This window comes from Cottoperca gobio, chromosome 10 (genome assembly GCF_900634415.1).
Source record: "Cottoperca gobio chromosome 10, fCotGob3.1, whole genome shotgun sequence".
In the NCBI taxonomy this organism is placed as follows: domain Eukaryota; kingdom Metazoa; phylum Chordata; class Actinopteri; order Perciformes; family Bovichtidae; genus Cottoperca; species Cottoperca gobio.
Window position 1 is genome coordinate 16,500,518 of NC_041364.1, and position 21,186 is coordinate 16,521,703.

The following is a 21,186-nucleotide window of genomic DNA, read 5'->3' on the forward strand; positions in this document are numbered from 1 at the left end:
TATTGAGTTGTGGTGTGACAAATACACGTCTTATTTATTCTTGTTATATGACACTTTGACTCATGTAATGTGGATAGTTTCAGCCCCTGAAGATCATTACTTAATTAATTAAATGTTTTCAGTACATCTGTTTTCATCTGTTTGCACCATTTCTTCTTTCTTCTTTTACATGTGTTATTTTTAGAAGTGTAATTTATCATGCCTTGTTTAAATTACACTCTCCACAGATATATTTTGGAGGGGTGAACATGTGCTAGTAAAGGCAGGTGTTTTTGTACATCTCTGGTGTTAATTAAATGGTTCATTGGATTTGAAAATGAATTAAAAAAGTGACACTCTGGAATTTTTCTTTTTTAAATGTGTAAATTGTTACAAACTTATTACTTGTGTGAAAGGAGAACACATTAGCAGATATCGCTGAATTTATTAGGAATTGTGCCCATACTGTATGTAAAGACATCTAATCTTCAAGTATATATTTACATAGGTTATGTACATTAACATTACAGTAGTTATAACTACTGCAGTACAAGTATTCATATCCTTTACTTTAGAAAGTAACTCCTGAGTTTGTAATGTTGCTTAAGTAAAAGTACATAATGATTATCAGATAAATGTACTTAAAGTATCAAAAGTAAAAGTACTCATTATGGAGGCAGACTAGCCTCTGTCAATGACATTATATTTTTGTAGATCATTAGTTTATTATCACTGATTCATTAAGCAGCATTTTAATGTTGCAGCTAACGTGAACTACTTTAGGCCTGTAGTTGTGTATTTCATGTAAAGTGATATATCTTAAATGATAAGTTGATCAATGGAAAACTTGATTAGGCAACTATATTGATAATTGATTCATTATTTTTCCACAGAAAAGCTAACCCTTCTCTGGTGGCAGCTTCTCCGCTGTGATGAGAAGATATTTAAATACGTGTGTTAATTACAAATGACACTTTTCACTATTGTCACACGTTTAATAGACTAAACGTTACTCGATTAAATTGAGAAAATAATCGTCAAATTGATGGACAAGGAAGAAATAATTAGTTAAAGCCCTAATTTATAATTTCTCATATTTTATAGCAAATATCTTAATGTATATAAAGTAACAAGCAGCCATACCTGTAATCTAGTAAGGATGTGGTACAATGTAGTACTGTAAGGAAATGAGTGGTAGTATAAAATGAAAGTACAAGTAGCTCAAAATTGTACTTACAGTGCAGTAGTTGAGTGAATGTAGATTACTCCCTGTAATAAATAATATGTAGTTGGTTGGTGATTGGATGGCTAATGAGCAAAAAGGATATTAGGAATACAAAACAATAAAAAGTATTATGAATGAAATTCTTAGTTTTTTAGTAAAGATCCTATTTTCTTTTTAAAAAAACATCATTGATCTTCAGTAATACATTTTAAGGTAATATTTTCGCAGGGTTGATGCATGGCATTTTGAAATGAAGCTCCCCAAATGTTAAGTGTGGCGAGCCTGTGTGTTACTCCTACGCTGTCAGATCCAGCAGCAGTAGATGAGGTTCTCCTATCAGAGTCTCAGTGCAGCACTGGGGAAGAGTGACACAAAGGCAGGCAGTCATAAAACATTCAACATCATTCAAAGTCTTCTCTTCCATGCACACTTAGACAATGTGACATTCAAAACAACAGGAGGATGTCGGTCCAGGAAACATATTTCAGGAAACTTCTTTTTTTTTTTTGGAGAATAATGTAATGTAGGAGGGGAAAGAAACTTGTGGGAACAAATGGTTTGCCTTGACACTTTTTACTGTCACCCATTGTCTAGTGAAAAGGTATACCAAGTGGCATATCCACGTTTCCAAGCTGGTTCCAATAAAGTCATAATAATATTCTTTGTCAGGCATATGCTTCTGAATGAATAGGATACCATTTAGAAAGGGAAAAGAATGCAAACGCTGTTTTTATACCGAATCTTTCCTGAGAAAATCACACCTCATTTAGATACGATTAGATACCATAAGAGTTTGCTTTTCTTTCAGCATTCTAGAAATTTACATTCAAAATGGTAAACAAAATGTATTCCTTGTACAAATGCATCTCTTTTGAATTAAAGTAGGCATGGAAATGTGACATTTGTGGAGTTCAGTTCCCTTCTTTATTTCATTGTTTTATGAGGTCTTTAAAATGTAAGTGCTCCTTTTTCTTCCTCCTCATCTATTAGAGAACACAGCTGTGAGGCAGGGGGAAAAAAATCAGGTTACCATGTGTTGAACTGTTTAAGCGCTAAGCAGCGGGTTTGATGAATTACAAGTCAGTTAGTCCATTTTGCTGACAGAATGCAAATTTATTTATGACCCTGAGACTGGGAGAAAATGAAATCATCATATATTTACAAACACTCACGCAGTGTTTTATATTAGGGGAATCTATTTGGGATGGAAACACATTCTATGAATAAATTGTTTGAATTCTCTTTCGAAACAACTCTTGGAGCACTACACTCAAACATTGCCTGGGCTCCTTTCAACAATCAAGCTTTGAACACAAAGAATGTGAAGAATCTGCGTGAAAGAAAAAACTTAATTTGAGTGCACCACAGGACACTGTCTTCCTCCAAGTCAGGAGGATTGTACTTTGTATCAAAACTGTAAATCAACTTTAATTGTTAGAGTGTCTGCTTTTGATTTATAGTCATGGAATAAAATGCAGCCCATTTCACATGATTTGGTGGTTATCCCATTTTACATTTTCATCAAATCACATTCTCGGGCCATATCTGTAAAATTGAGAAATCATCAGAGCTGAAGTAGTGGGATATTGGAAGTTCAGCTTCATCAGCAGTCTGTGCTGCTGAAACGAGAGACCTTCAGTAGGCTCCTTCATCCCACCCACCCTCCCCTTCACTTTCTTCCTCTCTGGGTTTTCTCTTTTTTTTTTATCTCTCCATCTCTCACTCTCTCATTTGGCTTTGCTCCTCACTCAACTGCACAAGATGTGGTGAGATCACACCACAGCTATTTTATCTCCACTTGTGTGAAATAATTAAATTAAAGTCACAGCATATTCAGATCACAACATTTTTATTGATGTATTGAGAACTACAGCTACAGATGGATACAGTGATCTGGTGTAAAAGCCTACAGTATTACTAAAGTAGTGTCGATGAAACTCTTATAGTACTTATAGATAACATGTGCTTTAACATCGTTATCCTGAATCCTGAGTAAGGCATATATATATATATATATATATATATATATATATATATATATATATATATATATATATATATATATATACACCACTTGAGATGTTATGATATTAAAGTAATGCCTACTCTTCCAACATTACTGGGATTTGTTTGGCTCTACTCATTTCCCCAGCCCCATATCAATAATATTTAATTAAATTGATACACTATTGATCTTCATACAGTCATTTTGTATGGTAATTAAAGGCTAAAATGCTGCGGCATGCAAATCTGAACCTCAATTTCATTCTCATTGGACTGCATCCTCATAAGTGGTTTGCAATGTAATATGCAATCCGCTGATGGCTTATTAAGATCTTTACAGTCATTTAATCTGAGACTGTGGTCAATTATATCTCTCTGGAGGAGCATTGCAGTTTAATTTGATATAAACAAAACAATAGGCTATGAAGCTGTGGTCATGATGGAAGTTGATACACCATCTCTCTCTCTCTCTCTCTCTCTCTCTCTCTCTCTCTCTCTCTCTCTCTCTCTCTGTCTGTGCTGGAATACAGACAGCCAGAGTCCTCCTCAAGGGACCTTCTGTGCTGTTTGTAAACAATAAATAATATTAATTTCATACTGGACACCTTCATTGGATCGATGCTTATCGACCAGGCGAATCAGCTGTCTTTATAGGCTGCATATGTTGCGAGTGTAATTACAGCAGTTTATGGATGGACCCAGACAGTGTAACTATCTGTAACATACAAATGAGCCTCATGTATTCTTAATACTTATCGGTCACTGAGTCCGGTCTCTTTGGATCATGGCTGCCGTGAATAATTCAAGATGATACAAGAGAAATGGTGGTTCTGTCTCGGTTTTGTGATTGATTGCAGGAGAACAAGCCGCTTCAAGTTTCACGATATTGTAATTTAAGCCAATAACGCAGAGAAAATTAATTACAACACCACGAATCGATGAACAACTAAATGTGTCAACTCCCCAAAGAGCCGTGATTGTTCATTGTAGTCTGATTGAGGGAGCAAAGGGGGTCAGGATGCTGCACCCAGAAGAATCAGTGGAAGAGAAAAGGCTGGGGAAGAGGTTGTGCCCTGTTTTGACTCAGCAAACACATCACAGCGGGAAAACACACTCTAATAATTCCATTAAAAAACAGATGAAGCTGAATTCCCTCCCTGTAAGAGGATAATATAACTGACTATGCATTTATATTCTCACATCCTCATTTGAAATGCATGTAGCTTTGGTGCTTTTTTCAGAAAGAAAAGAGGCACATACTGTGACTGGAAGTCCAGCTTGCACCGCCTGATAGGACACAGAGCAGATTAGCAGAATGAGAGAGATCATTACGAGCAACCTCACAAGTGACCAAGGCTGAGTCATTCTGTTGCATTTAGCTGCTGTGCGTCTGCCTTCCTCACCCCTTCACATTCGCAGTGCTCATCAGGATTTGATCGGAAACTATGTGGCTGTGGGGTTGTGTGTTTCTGCATGTATGCGTCTGTGCTTTGTGCCGTCATTCACACTGCGACTTTGACCTTTAGCAAGGGATGCTGGATGGAGAGAAGGCTTAATGAGTTTGTATAATAGCTGAGCTCTATCTGAGGAATCATCAATCTACATGAGCCCCATAATTAGCTGGTAAGACAGTGGTCCAGCTCTGTGCTTCCACTTATTATTCCGCTGACTTTATTATGTGGGAGTAGAGAAATGGATAAACAAAGACACAAAACCCCCATCTGAAGCATATTAATAATCTGCTGTCGATTCTGGCAGTGTTGTAAAAGGCATGGCTGAACAGTCTGAAAATCACTCCACTGACACCCCCAGAAAATAGGGAGAAGCTATCGGGAACATAAGTCACATCCTGGTCTGAGTTTGGTGACAGGTGTGCACTCTCATGGGAGCGCTAATCCTCCTGCTTCTTCATCTGTGTTCGTCCGTCACTGATGTAGGCTACTGCAGCACACTCACACAAAACCTCAAGACAAAGCCGAGGCATATGCAACTGAAACTCAATGACATGCAGATGTGATCTGTGTGAATTTGTATGCAAAGCACCGATCTGATTCCTATCATACAGGGCTGGATGTCATATCCATCATTTTCATGTAAGGCAGTAGATATGAAAAGCACACTGGCAGGGATGAGGATGAAATCATTTCCATTCTGTCGTGCATTGCGAATATGTGGTTAGTTATGCTTATTCAAGATATGTAAATGTTTGCTTAAAGAAGAGGGGATATAACAGCAGGGCGCGCGCAGGACGCTCCATTCCCAGCGAGCACGCAGGATCCGCTCCAGGTTTTGCTGCTCCGCTCATCGCAGCGTACTGACTCTCACCAGTCCAGCATTGCTGTGCAAGCAGATGTTCTTCCTCTGGTGCCAATTCTTACCATTTTCGCATTTGGAGAAGGTTTTCTTTCGCACGAAGGCTGCAAAGTGACTAGAAGCAACAGAAACTGCCTCCCTCCTCGGCTCAGTGAGAGAGGGAGAGTTGTGAACGGATAGCGGCTTTGGAGAAATACAGTAGCATACAGTAAAAAAAAAAAACACGGCGGCGAGCAAGGCAGCAGTTTATTTACCACACCTGTGATGCGTTGTTCAGAGCAACGAAGACGCACCGCCGGGATACTGATGGCCACGATACGGCAGGAGGATATGTGTTGAGGAAAAGACTTGGGCGTTGTGAACAAGGCGTTAAGTGCTACAGAGGACACTCTTCGGACGTTAAAAAGCCCATTGTGCCGGTGTTTCTTCTCTGCTCCCTGCCTTTTGAAACTTAAGCGATAAAAAAAACACGAAGATGCCCTTACTTCTGGGCCCCTTTGTCCGCTGTAGGTTCAGCGCTACGCTCCTTGTACTCTGGCTCGTCTTCGCCGGCTTCACCTGCACTGGTGAGTTTCATTTACGCTTTTGGTTAATTTTGCTGTTAAACATTTGTATTGGGGGGGGGGGGAAAGCAGAGTAAGTACGCACAGAAATGCTGCACGCGACAAGTTGTTTGCTTGCGGTTTTTGCCGAAATGTAGCCGCGCGTGACAGAGCACGTTGTTGGCAGTCGTTATTAATTTGCTAGCACTAACACTCCTCAATTAGCCTGCACCTTCAAGGTTAAGAGGAGAGAGTGTGTCGCTTCACACATGTGAACCAAGGTTAAAACTTGAGGCAAATGTCAACTATCATTGTCCTCCTTTCTGTTATGTTCCTAACATATTTATTTTAAGCAGCGCCGTGCAGGATATAGCGTGTGTTTTATCCCCACTGTCGTGACTGTAAGGGAAGTTAGAGCTACACCTGCTTGAAAGGAGTAAACCTGCACTATAAGAGACGTTTTAACAGACGGGCCCGTGAACAATAAAATGCGGTGCTCAGTAACATTGCGCTGCTTTCATACGGTCACATAAACAACCTTCACTACAGCCTAGCTCCAATAGAAGAACAATATCACCTCGCTTATCATTTTGTTATTAAATCTTTGAGCCGTGTAGCTAACCGTATATTCAGAGGGAGCCTGTATTCATCCATTTACCAGGTGCTCTGCTTGCTGGAAATAGGATTTTTCAACTCCACGTTTCTCTCCGGCCAGGACTTGTTCCTGCTGCATTTGCAGTATGGTGACAGCTTTACGGAGTTGGTAGACGACCTACTCGCACTGATGAGTTACATTTTATGATGTAGCCTCTTGGCCAGACACTCCCGATTGCATGCAAATGTGCTTTGATGTACAAAACAATCTTAGTGGGGTGAGCTGAAGTACTCTCCCTGGATATAAGTTCCCCTTAGCAGCTACAAATAAGCCATTTGTGAGAGAGAGTCTATAATGCAGTTTCAGATTTCCTTTCTACTCAATCAGATTTTTCATTTAAAAAATCTAATATGCTCATAATAATAGTATTCATCAACATTACTTGCACAAATTACATTTTAATTCTCCCACATAACAAACAGAGTGCTGGTTATTGAACTTTGATATTGCAGGTCACTCTATAGTGCACAGTCCAGCCGGTCAAATCAATGATTTGATCAATGCAATCAATTGCCCTGTTGCCCATAATGCACCATTTCACAGTTTAGCCTCTTGACTATTTTTTTAACACTTTTTTTGACTTATTCTTCCTGGTACTAAATATCATCCTCACAATGCCACACAGCTGGAAGCAGCTGGTGAGCATCCCAAACACGAGAATTTTACACATCATTTGCTATGCGCTTGTTTCCGAACTGTTAACCTTGCTTTGGACAGAAGGCAAACATGTTACATTTGCTGTAATTGTGTCTTTTGCTCCAGGACACTGAGATGATGAATTAAGAGGGCTTTTCTCTTGCATTAATTAGTGTATAATTATGAATATATTAGGATTAAATAAACAGTCATGCTCCAGGGAACCTCGTATATCAAGCTAAGTAAGTGGCAGTGCGGTGGTATTTACAAGTCATTTTATGATGCATGTTGAAACTGATATACTTAGATTGGTTGCTGGGTTATATGTTTGGTGTGGCGGTTCAGTAGGCGTTGTTGCCTCACAGCAAGAAGTTACTTCGTGCCTTGGTTCTGTGCGGAGATTGCGTCTTCTTCCCATGTTCAATATTGGTTTCTCAATTTGGGTGCTCTGGTTTCCTCCCACAGTCCAAAGACTACTCTAAATTCCCATAGATTTGATACAGTTTGTCTGTTTCTTTGTTTGCTCTTTGATAGACTGGAGCTCTGTCCAGAGTGTTTCCCTGCCTTTCACTCAATGCATGCTGGGATAGCCTCCCAGCCCTTCTGTGACCCTCCAAAAGCAATAAGCCAGTTCATAAAAAAGATGAATATAGGGATAGGTAAAATGTTTTTTCATCTCTTCTGTATCACATTTTTACGCAAACCCCTCTCCCTGTTCCAGTGTGTCATTCTTTCCTATATTAGGTCCGTACAATCATCCTTATGAGCTCCCATCACAGCTTACAGGCTACATTTATAGGACAGCGTGTGTTCCAGAAATGGATCGGAAGGTAATTTGGTAGCTAATTCTTTCGACATCAGGGCTGGGACAGTCTCAGCTGAGATCAGTCGAGCTATCCTCCGCAGAGAGGCAAGGCGCTGACTCGGCATTCGTCTGTATCAAAAGCCGACTTGTCTTTTTTGTAGGGAAACATAACTCAGTCAGTAATAAAGGTAGGCCTGTCAATCTAGATTTGAGCTAGCCGGGCACTTTCTCTTCCACTGTGTTGTGAATGATCTGACGGTCCGGACAGAGGGGGTAGGTATGCTTTCAGCCTTAGGAACAAAGAAGTGTGTGTGTGTGTGTGTGTGTGTGTGTGTGTGTGTGTGTGTGTGTGTGTGTGTGTGTGTGTGTGTGTGTGTGTGTGTGTGTGTGTGTGTGTGTGTGTGTGTGTGTGTGTGTGTGTGTGTGTGTGTGTGTGTGTGTGTGTGTGTGTGTGTGTGTGTGTGTGTGTGTGTGTGTACCACTTGATGTTTTCAGAATGTGAAGTGCATGTTTTTGTGTGTGTGTGTTTTTGAGAGGGTGTTTCCACAATGATTTGCATGCATGCATTTCTGCTGCATGCATTAGGTGTATGCCTAAAAAACTATTCCATCCCCTGTTGCTGCTGTTGTTTCACGTTTATTTAAACTTGTCTGTTGCCTGTTGTTAGTCTCTTGTTTCTTACTCCAGTAAAGATCATCAAAAAGTCAGCTTTCCATGCAGAGAGAATAAATTCTGGATTTTTCTTTGTTTTTCCCTCTGCCCAATGAGTGTTGCCAAGCAATTGTTGTCTGGTTCAGCAAGGGAGCATGGGATTTGGTATCAGGTACCTTCCTTCTTGTGCGAACAGTCTCCTCCGAGCAATTTCCACGGGGTGTAAACCTTGTGATGATGCAAGGAAATGGTCATTAAATGACAACAAGCAGACATGTATTGCATAATACATTAATTTGCAAGTTCACATTTATTTGTACAGTAATACAGAGGAAGTATCATCATTCTAATGTGAACCATCCCAGAGTTGTCTTTCTGGCAGCCAGTTTTGTCTCTCCTCATTGACTCACTAAAGAATGCGATAAGGAGAGCGAAAGCTGAAATTAACATAATTTATTGGGGGAAATTGCCTTCTGGTCAAAGGAATTTAAAACCACTTCGTTTCTGTCCCATAGCTAATGCACGGCAAATGATCTCCATGTATTTGCAGGGATATGGTCTTTCAGAGAGAAGTGATAATTTACTACCAGAAAGAGTTTTTATTCCCTCTAGTCATGGGAGATGAATTCAAATGACACAGACAACGAGATGACTTTTGCATTGGGGGAGGGAAATCTTGTCTAAAATTATTTATTTACCCAGTAAATTGGCATGATGTACAAATGCAGAATATATCATGCAAGGAAACAATTACACTTGATGGGATAAAAAGTAGGGGAAAAAATGTACATGATTTCTCCTCAGGAGTTCAAATGTTTGTTATGAATTGTATGCTGCTTACAGAATTTGAATTGGACGATATGACACTGAAAAAGAGTTGGCATTGCTTATTTGCAGGACAGAGCTGATCATGCTTTTTTTTGTAATTTCACTTCCCATCATGTTAATTTGTCTGAAAGAAAGAATACAGGCAAACTGAATAAATCGTCTTCCTGTCCAAGTCTTGCAAAATGTAATTTCTTCAGTTTGAGTTACTGTGATTAATGGAGGCAGAGATAATAGTTTGGCATACATGAATAAAAGGTAAACAGTGCATGTCAACACAGGTCAGCTTTGAACAATGGAGGCGCATGCTCCATTTGGTGACAAATGCCCAGGTGCCTTATCTTTCAGAAGGCTATGTCCCTGCGCTTATCATTTGCAAATGGCAATCTTGAGGAGCAAAAGAAGGACACAGGCGTTGCCGAGGACACATGGAGGATGAACCTTGCTGAGGGGAGGAGTTAGGTGTTATTTTCTGCAGTCTGTGCAGAGGTCCTGCAAAGGCACTATATCTCTGTCAAACTCTGCCCTTTTGTTTCAATTACCCCATTTCTATGATTCAGGTCTATGTGAGAGCGCTTAGGGGTTGAAGTTGGGCAGTTTCCCTCCTGAAATGTGGTGCACCGTAGCCACTATCTGTGCTTTTCTATCTAGGCAGCATAAAATTGACCTTTCACCTCTGATGTAGGATGAGATTACCCTATTTTTCAATGGGAACCTGGACCATAATTCATGGAAGGCTAGAGTGTCTGACATATTTGCAGCTGGGAGATTGACCTCAATCTCTACTGTTGTGATTCTGTTGCTGCTAACCATCCTATGCCAGCACTCATTTAGCTTCAAGGGCCACCAATGAAAAGTCGTGATGAGCTTGTTGAGCTGAGTACTGAGTCTTTTCTCTAGAGGGTCTAATCGAATGTTCTTTTTCTGGGGTCATCTCTCGCTCTCTCGCTCTCTCTCCCTTACACTCTCATCGAGAGACTGAACATGTTGACCTTGATCCTTAGATGACACCCTGTACTCTTGCTGGGATAAGAAATTCTCCTCAGCAAAGAGCATGGGCCATGTGAAGGTTGATGTCATGGAAGTCAATCACAATAGAATAGATGCCAATGCTGCCAAAAGGCACGTTGCTGTAGTTTCCTTCTCCAGAATCTCTTGGCCATGATTTTCTGACCTTTGTTAACCGGAAAACTGGTACAGTATGTCAAACAGTTCGTTGTGTATGTGCAAGCTAACCTTGCGCGCTGTATTTGTGTGAAAAACTTGTCTTGTTTTTTTTTGTATACATGATACGCTGTCTGGCTGTTCACTTTGTACAGTAAGAATAGTGGTGTGTTAGAAGATATTTCCAGAATCCTTCCTGTTCTCTTAGTGATCAATACTCTTCCCCAAATGGTTAATTGGCCATCACTCACTGTCAGAGGAAGCGCTTAGAAACCCAGAGGTGTCTTGGTGCAGCTCATAATAAGAGAGTGTCCAGTCCTCTGGGTCCTCTCCTGGCCTTTACTTCAGGTCAGGTGGTAGCTGGGGAAAGTAGATCTGAATGCAATATGGAGAGCCATAGATTAATAGTTCCTTAGTAAGGCCACCAGGGAGCGATGTGAAAGCCACTTCCACTTCATCATACGGTGGACTGGAGAGCATATGATGGGAAAGCAACTTTGAAACGGTGTGAAGGTCATGCGATGTGACTTGACATTTTGTAGATTCTATTAGTTTAATGTCATCTTGTAAAATCCTTATTTTTTGATCATTAAATATCTAAGTTAACATTTTCTTGTAATATTAGGGGAAACGATCTCCTTTGAATTTTCACGAGGCAATTTTCAGCAGCTTGTATTCTAAAGTTCCAAGATAATGACACTTTTGTCTGCTCATTTAACCTTGAAGAGAAAACACACCTTCAACCAAATGTATGGCTCATTGTTATGCTTCCCCTATTTAGCATGCCATGTAAAAGACATAATTAGAAATCACCTAAGGCTACCCAGATAGGCCTGCTGGCGCTTGATTGGCAAGGGTAGCTGAGGGAGGTCTGGCTCAGCCTGAGCGAGAATTTGTCATCTTGAAGTGATTTTGTTGACAAGACAGGAGGCACAGTGACCTTTCCTAATTATGTGTATGTGTCCAGGAACTGATGCCTTAGGCAAGCAATTCAACTGAGTCAACAGAGCGCTGACTCTCAGAGCACATTTAAGCCCAGACAGCATGTTGTGTGATGTAAGGTTAGAATATGCTGGGTTTAGCAGCAAGCTTGTTAATAATTCAGTATTGATACAACATTACTAGTGTCATTTGTGTCACCTTTTGCTCATAGATGTGTTAAGAAACAAACTCAAGGATCAGCTCAGATCAGGCGCCTTCTTTTATTGCCTTCTTCTTCCATTTGTACCTGAAATCATCACCAAAAGTCATTCTGATGTTATGCAAGTTGATTCCCGCAAAACATGAACCATTTATTATGCACCCTAAATGCGTAGCAGCGAGCGAACTGCCTCTCTGATCTATGTAGGTCCCTCTGTTATTGTTTTTCCCAAAACAAGCCATTTCCCGATGCGAAGTGAGGTCTGAACATTACAGATTCAAAGCTTAAAGCTAAGCAGCAGATTTTCTTGGCAAGGCCATCAGGAACACTAGGCTAACGGAAAACACATTCAAGTCCTTACTCCAATAGAATTAATCATGACAACACAGCCACCATTGAGGCTAGTGATCCCTTTTTTTACAGCACGCCTTGCACTTAATTGTGGCTTCTATGGATTTAAATGTCCACTGACAATGCATTCATGTTGAATCAAAGTGTGTTTCCATACCTGCAGTTTCTTGTCACTGGTGCTTGAATTTTCAAAAGATGAGTACACAGCAGCGCCGCTCTGGCATTGTTTTTGTCAAATACCCACTGATTTACAATCCTGTGTGTTTAAGGCATAATTACTATTGATAGTGTAGTGGTATTAAAGAAATGAATCTTATTTCAAGTAATCATATATAGGCGGTATGACACAGATTTCAGCCTTACAGTGTCGTAGGGCCCCTATGTAATATACCTATGGTGTTGCCCCAAAAATACGGGACTTTTGAAGATCCGTTCATGATTGTATCCAGAGAATTGTTGGCCAGGAAATCCCCTTTCACACTCTCTTATTTCTGTTGTGGGATCTGTCCACCCTAATAGACACAATTCCCTCTTTATATACTAAATGGGGCCAGACCATTATTATGTTGGGTAGGAGAGTGCTCGTCCAACAATGAAAGTCAGCTCACACACCATCAATTACAGACTTGCACAATCTGCTTGCCAAGATGGCGACATATGTACGGATATCCTTCTCTCTGCTGGACAGGATAGAAGGGTATCATTTGTAATGGGAAAGATTTCTTCACAACATTATTGGCCCATGCCATAATCCATGCATTTGCTCCCTTTATGACACAGCCTCTTTTTTTACTCTAACAATACTTTTCTTTTTTACGTTTTCGTCCTCTATTTTAAGTTATATACATGCATATAAATATATTTTCCATAATACTCCTTGTTTTATGTTTTGTGAATAATCCTATGTCTTTCAAAAATTCAATAAAATGTTGAGGGCATTTTGGGATGCATTATATATTACATTCAGTCTGGTTTAAAGCCAGACTTGAAAACCCATGTTTCAAAATTTTACTTTACAGAAAATATGTACAAGAGAATCTTAAAGGTGTAATCCTTTTAGATGACATGCTGTCACAAAAAGTGAATCTGAACACTCAAAAGTTCTGGTAGATATATCCCAGACCTGTACTATAAAAAACATAAGTAGACTAAGAGATTGGTGGAGGAGAGCCCAACAAGAATTATCTCATCAATCAAGGTCACTTTAAAGCATCCTTTCCCTTTTTTTTTCATGTTTATTTAAAGGCCCTGTCACACATATCCGTATGACAGAAACGTATGCCGGCGCATACGAAAATTTGTCAGAGTCCAAATACGTCCAACTTTTCATCGGATCGGAAAAGTGAACATATACAGATACGCATGTCTAACCTGTTGATAGAGTATCACTTACTTATACAAAATGTATCAGACGAATACTCAACGAATGCATAACTTATACAAAAATAACGATCACAACATACCCTTAATTTATATCAACCTATTGCCGATATTTCGTATGCGCCGGCATACGTTTCTGTCATACGGATATGTGTGACAGGGCCTTTAAAAATCTTCCAGCGTACAACTCTTGTAAACATGTAAAGTTCTCTTTCTCCTTGTGTTTTTCAGTGGGCTGCATTTGTAAGTATTTGACTATTAAAGGCACTATTTAGTGTATCATTAGATACCCATATTGGATTTGTTCAGTTAAAAGCTGGCAGGCAGCAAGATCCAATATGTACTTTTCTTTTGGAGAGAACATCTTGCCATAATCCACTTAAAAAACTGACAGTGGTGAATGTTTGATCAAGCCTACGGAAGTGACTTCTGAACTCTTGAAATAAAAAATGAGTTGAAATCAAGTGCTTTTCTGGGAATTGCTGGTATGCCCAGTTTTCCAGTGGCTCCCTTTTTTGATTATGTGATGCTATGGCAATGTAGCAACATTTTCTGATAAATCGACCCTGGATTGAAAACCTAACCCCATCCATCACAGTATTTTTCTTTTAAACAAAATCTGGATCTGAGCTCCACTTACTTGCTTTTTCACAGAACCTTCAGCTGCATCTTTTGGTTTCCAACAGCTGACATAGTTTGCCTAGTTGTTATTGAGATGGCTCAGTTGTATACCATCTATAAGATCTATCAAATTATACCAGTTGGTCGTATTTGGATGAGTGATTGTAACCTTGCATCTATTCAAGGGTGGTCTCTGGCACTGGATGTGAATATTAATTATTTTTGTGTGTGTACAATTTCAACATGCACGGCTGCAACTGCCAACATACAAGTCTGATCTTGTGCTGATAGTAAGCGTTGCTCATTAGGAAAGACATCATCATGTTCAAAGGCAAAAAAAGTGTCTAAACTTGTGTCTCCATTTATTTTTAATTAAGCTTCAGTCATGTATACAGCATGTTGATATACCTTTTCATTACTGCAAAACAAGTCTTGGGTTAGGTCTGGTGGGTGCAGTCAATTGATGCATTTATACTGACATCGGCAAGAAATTTGGTGTGGGTGGATAGAAGATATATTGCCGTTCTTGTTAGTTTTCAAGCCTCCTCTGTCAAAAAGACGATGATGTCACCATACTGTAGTGCTTCCACTCTGGCCTAGCAGATGCTACTTTAGCTTAATTGGACAGTGAACAATGTGTATTTGATGGTATGCTGTTTACAGACTTGAAAGTGCTTTTACAGATTATTGATTGTCATTTTGCTGTTGCCTCTTTTGGGGGTTGGCAATGTTCAACTCATTCTGTAAAAACAACAAAAGCTCAGTTCAATTTGTTCGTTTAATTAATTTGCCTAACATACAGTTGGGGCTGGCAGACATCTGCTGACCAATAAACAAGAATTTAAGGAGTTATTTGTTCAATGTGACTGTCATTCAATTTCAAGCAGTGATTGAATGTACGCTGGCCTCTGACCGAGCCCAGTTCATACGATATTGTTAACAGCTCCTCTAATGACTTAATTCATCCTTTTATTTCTGAGTCACATTTTTACTCCCAATTCAGAACCGCTTATCACTCATAAGCTGAAGACACTATAGAGGATTATTCATCATAATTATTCCAGATTTGACAATCTAATTGGAGCTGAAAGTCAATTGGGATGAACCAGGAATGACTCAATGGTTTTGAATACTTTGATAAACTTGTGGACTGATCTCAGTTAATTTCAAAGGTTTCTAATGTACGTTCTGTGGGGATCACAGATTCATGCCATGAGTCGTCACAAATGTCGGCAAATGTTCACTTATTCCGATTGGTGGCGTTTTAAATCATGAGCACTGAGAAACATTGTAAGTCACTCTGGATAAGAGTGTCTGCCAAATGTTGCAAATGTAATTGTGATGACAATAGCAAATAGGGTTTACAGTGAGGTGGAGCAAACTGGGTCTACTGTAGATATTTTCCTATACAGCTGTGTTTTCTTCGGTGTCAGGATATGAAATATGTGCTCCTGATGTTAGTGACATGTCAAGAGTCAGCGGGATACACCAGTTCTTTTTCCATTTTCTCACATGCAACCACATGTAACTACATGAGACTCTGCCCTTGCATATAAACATCTAATGTGAGGACATTTATAACTGACAGACTGGAGTTTGGATTTCAGAGTTTCAATTTCAAATGTTCTCTATTGTGTTCCCAGTTGTACTGTAATCAAACAGGGGAATTTCAGCCTTATTCTGAACAGTCAGAAACCACAGGCTAATAATACCCAAATCCCCTTATCTTTACTGGAGTATTTCAGACGGACTCATTCTTACACAATCAGAAGTCAACAGCTGGTGTTACTTGACATGAGGTCTGAAAAACTGTGTAATTATCACCCTTCAGAATAATTAGAATTATTAACTCTTATTAATTATGTGCAATTAATCTTTTTGTCTCCACCATTAACATTAATAGATGTATTTATCTGTGCTTCTAATATGACCCTTGGTGACCTGCTCCTCTGGTCCTGCCATTGTGTCACCAGGGGGCTCCACTGGGCCAGACTGATGTGGTGCGGCATGGGAGGGGGGAGGACTAGGTCCCCTTTAATCTCTAACAGACATGACAAATTTATAAAGGCACATTAATCCACAATGAACAGGATCTCTCTGGAGGGTTTGCAGGCGTTTTTTTGTTGAGTGGGAAACAATGTCCGATTTACATTGGGTTGCACCCTCCTGAGGGTTGAAGGGAGGTCGTCCCTCTTCTTCTTTCTATATTAGTGTCTAATGAGGAAACAAAAAAAGGGAAACTAATAAATAACAACACAAGAGAAAATAGTTAAAGAGGGAGGGGAGAAAGGGAAGTGCAGTGAAAAGTGTGCTTTTCCTTTTAATTTAGTTGCTCCGAATGAGCCATTCTAATGTCCATTCTGGTTTACTCAAAGACCAAGCTGATGTCCTTAAATGTCTTCTTTTGTCTGTCCAAAACCAAAAGATATTTAGTTTAATATGATATAAAACAGAGAAAAGCAGAGGAAAATATCCCTATTTGAAAGGCTGAAAACAGCATTTTCTGCAATGTTTGCATAAAAAATTACTTGACGATTAATCGATTATCAAAACGGTTGCCGATTATTTGTTTGTCTATCATCTAATCGTTGCAGCTCTATCCTATAACTATATTCTTTATACAATATACCTTGTAGTGTGTGTGTACTTGTGTGTACAACGTGGCCTCATGCTTGTCACTAAAGAAAAAAGACTTCATCACAGACGGTCTAACATCCAGTAACTGAGTAACCTTTTCCATTGTTGCTGCTGTTCCTCAGTTGGAATCTCAAGAGTTGTTATGAATCATGTTATTTTCTATCTTTCACAAGTTCCCCGAGCCAGACTTCAGACTAGGTCCCTGAATCACCCCTATAACGTGTGATGGAAGTGCCACTGTAAGAATTGCGAGATTGGACAGTCCATACTTAGCTATTTAAAATGATATTTCTGGTTTTTAAATAACCCGACTGAAAACTTGGACAGATTGGTTTCAGGCTGAATCATCACAAAGCCAAATGCAATTTGGCTTATTTTCTAATTTCTTGGTCTGCAACATACACTGCATATGGCTTTACTCTGCCATTTTCACAAAACTAATAATGATTAAATAACAACTTTTCTGGCTGAGTCAGATTGTTGTTGAAAATGACACTGTTGAACTTTTCTCCCCTTAGATATTTTTTATTTTTATATTTTCATGCAGAAATGTTACACTGAAATCCTAAGCTTTTACACAGAAGAGCGGAGTTATCACTTTAAGAAGATAATTTGCTATACAAAAAAAGTATTTCATCTTTTGCACTCGGCTACAAAAGTCTTCAAGTCCCTGTCCAGATTTGAAAGAGAGGATTTGTCCCACTCGTGTTCAAAGGATCAAGATAAAAGTATGAAACAAACTAGTCCTATGTATAAAAAAGGACTTCTTTACTTGGATAACATTTCCTAGATATCACAAAGGCGCTTTTCTCTTGCCTCGGCAGCCTTCAGCTTTCCTTTTATCAAGCTTGTCTTACCTTTCAGATTCCATTATATTAATCAACAGCATACTTTCCTGACTCATTGGACGAGGCTGAGAAACTGACTGTAGATCATTTGGAAATATGATGTTCTGCTCTTCCGTGTCAGCACCATCCCTGTAAAACTATGACTCAGACTTCAAATAGAAGAAACACATTTCCAGCATTAAGCTAAGTAGCTCTCTTTGGTTGAGATGCATGTGTTGACTTTGTTTTCCAACATAAACACAATCATTATCTGTGCCCATCCTCTGTACCAGGCTGCCATTTTGTGTTAAGCCAGCAGTGATGCATAGAGCCTCCACAGCCTAGTGGAAATTGCCAGCGTCTAAAGCAAACAGTAGGGCCCGAGGTCCCACAAGTGTGAAGCAGCCAAGTAAACCCATTAACTGCCTATAGAGTGGTTTGTGGTCTTGTCTCCACACGATGTTATCCACAAATGAACCACAAGCTGATTTACTTTGTTAGTTTGGCTGTGTTAAATAACCACAGAGGAGTCAACACTTCACTTAGTCTGTATCTACTGGTAGAGGAAATACAATGTGTTCACATTATGTAATATTTGTGATGGAAATGGTTGGAAAAAGGTCAGCGGGTCTGCAGTTGTACTTAATTTATAATGTAAGAAATGTGTTGTATATTACACAGTAATGCTGGTAAATCACAGCATAAGCATTTCACTTGGAAGATATAACTTGACACATCTGCAGCATTTCATTTTGGGGCACTGAGGCATGATACTTTCTTACTCTGAATTCTTCTATCCTCTTTCAACACATGATGCCCAACTGTACAAATTATTTGAATGGCCAGAAGGTGTTTGATTTATGCTGAGTCAGCGTTATCAGCTCCAAACAGGCCATGTAGCTTCTCTCTTATCATCCTACCCAGCCGCTTGCAGAATTTCTGCATGTTTTTGAGCTCAGCCCTAAATTTGATGACAATAGTCATGAACAGAACACAATGACAAAAACTGCCACTTGCAGCAAAATGAGAGCCTCCCCCTCTCGCCTAATTTTTGTGTCGGATTCTCCTGCAGTATGTTTGACAAGAAGGGCTGGCAGCTTTACGCGGTGGCACAACTCGAGCTGTCATGGGTGCTGCCCACCCCGACCCCTGTCACACAATTAGCTTTTTGCTTTTCAGATAGCTAGAACAAAGGTGAACTCTGGGAGTCGAGGCGTTGTTCAGTCAGCGTGGGGGGAGGGTGTGACATTCTGATGACTCTAGGGCACTTTCTTGACCAGAAGAGTCGTTGACTGTCACTAAACATCACTGTCTCCTTCCTCACTAATGGCATCTCCAGATTGTGCTATGAGGAACAAAGGCTGGTTGTATGAGATACTGAGGAAAAAATAGAGTGACCCCGTTTGGGCTGCAGGCTGTGGCTTGTGACCGCGGCTGCAGACCTATAGAAGTGTCATGACAGATATGAACCAAGGAACAATTATAGGGTGATGTGCTTCGAGCTAAGCTGGCAGTTCCTGCAACAAAAAGGAGATAAAAAGTGTCGAATGAATAGCACAACACACACGCAAGCAAATTATATTCACGTGCATGTGACACATTTTTCATTGTGTTGGGCTGTTAAAACTATTAAAATTAATCAACGATAAGGGGGAAATTAAATGTTAGTGTGCTATGCTTCTCCCTTTTTTCTGTGTTTTATTCATGAGGTTAAATTCAAAAGGTGAACGTGTTAACAAAACAAAACCGTATGCAGAATAAAAACTAAATTAAATGTTATGAAGAATAATTAGTCATTTTCCTGTAGCTATGGAAGTAAATAAATTCAATTGACTGAGCTGAATATTTTTCCTGATAATCACTCATTTCTGAATACATTTTATTATATGCAAATTTGCATTATCCTGCCAGTAATCAATCTAAAATGGCACTTTTTTTGTAATGTACAAAAATGAGTTAAACAGCAGGAGTGTATTGACTTGATCTTCATTCAATCTTGCTGTCACAGATTCACTGGGAGGCAAACTAAATGTGTTTACAGATAGAGTTGTTTCTGGTGTTGTCACTAAACACTTTAAGACATTGAAGCATAGCAGCATCGAGTACATTTTTAAACTACAGTTACTAATTAAGAGTCCAAACAGCTTTTCGTAATCTTAGTGGTCCTGTCTCTTTGCTAGCAACCCTAATACTAAGAATTGTGGCTGTTGGATCCAAAGCTAATTGGATTAAAAGACAAGCTCATTTCCCAAAATTTGTTTAATTACAGTTCATTCGTAATATTTTAAACGGCACATATAGCCCCAAACTAAAAGGAGAAAAGTGAGTGACAGTAATGCACGGTTACAGTTGTCTCTGTAGGAAGTAGTCCAACTCTACTGTCTTTGGTACAGTATAACTGTTTTAGTCCAAGGTTGACTCCTCTTTGAGAAATGTCATTTCTCAATTATTTTATATTTGGAGTGGTAATTTTATTTCCCCACATTGTTAATTCCAGTCTTGGAAAATATTGTGTGCAAAGTCGGAGTGTTGAATGTGCCATGTTTCTGTAAAGCATTGCAGGAGTACAATTCTTGGCATCGGCGTGTCACACCAAATCTCCGTCTCCATGACACTTAGAGTCAAAACACGAGCCTGGAAATGCAAGCCCTCCCAGTGTCAAGAAATAGTTCTCTTTTCCGTGCTGGGGCTTCTAATGATTCTGACAGAATTAAAAGTTATTTGATCATTAAATTAGATCTCATCCAATAAAGCACTGCAGATATATTTAAGGTTTAACCTGTTTCTTTTTTTTCTTTTTTTGTGTCCTCTTCAAAGGCAGAGTAGTATTATCCCTTCGCCCTCCCTATTTCCTAGGTCAAAGCATGTATGCCGGTCCTATGTGTCCAAGTTTCCCTACAGAGGCTGCTGAGTCCCACAGGTTTAAATGTAATACCATAGTTAATTCCCCCTGCATGTCGGGGTTATTGCTGTCAAAGCTCCTGTGTCAGTTTATCCTCAATTCTGGCTTATTCTTTCATTTTCACTGATGGCTTTATTACTCTATGTAACCATGGATGCCCCTCTCATCACCCCACAAAGAACACACACACACACACACACACACACACACACACACACACACACACACACACACACACACACACACACACACAGTGTCTGGTCTATTGCCTTCATTATTAGCGCTCATCTGCACTGTCTCTTACAAGTGTCCATGTATTGATCCATCATGTCTTTGAGTAAAGAAACAAATTCTTCCACCAAGTCTAGAAAGTTTGAATTCCTCGCTGTATTTCTCAGTTCAAAGTGGTGTTCATGATATGTTTATAGAAACAGAATTGTTTCCACCCACACATGTTGTTATTCACCATGAACAGTTGGTAGCACAGCGGTAGAAATTGAGGTTTCTGAGTTAAAATTTTCACCCCAG

At 39.5% G+C, this 21,186-nt stretch overlaps 1 protein-coding gene across 5 annotated transcripts in view; it reads left to right on the top strand.

Annotated features, from left to right (window-relative positions):
• The first annotated feature begins 5,484 nt into the window (after window positions 1-5,484).
• The window catches only part of unc5a (unc-5 netrin receptor A), a 129,762-nt gene continuing 114,060 nt past the window's right edge, over window positions 5,485-21,186 (top strand). For all 5 annotated transcript variants that reach the window (XM_029441078.1, XM_029441073.1, XM_029441074.1 and 2 more), the window contains exon 1: window positions 5,485-6,087. In XM_029441078.1, coding sequence (XP_029296938.1) covers window positions 5,997-6,087 — 91 coding nt within the window. In that variant the 5' untranslated portion in view covers window positions 5,485-5,996. The remainder of the gene's footprint in view (window positions 6,088-21,186) is intronic.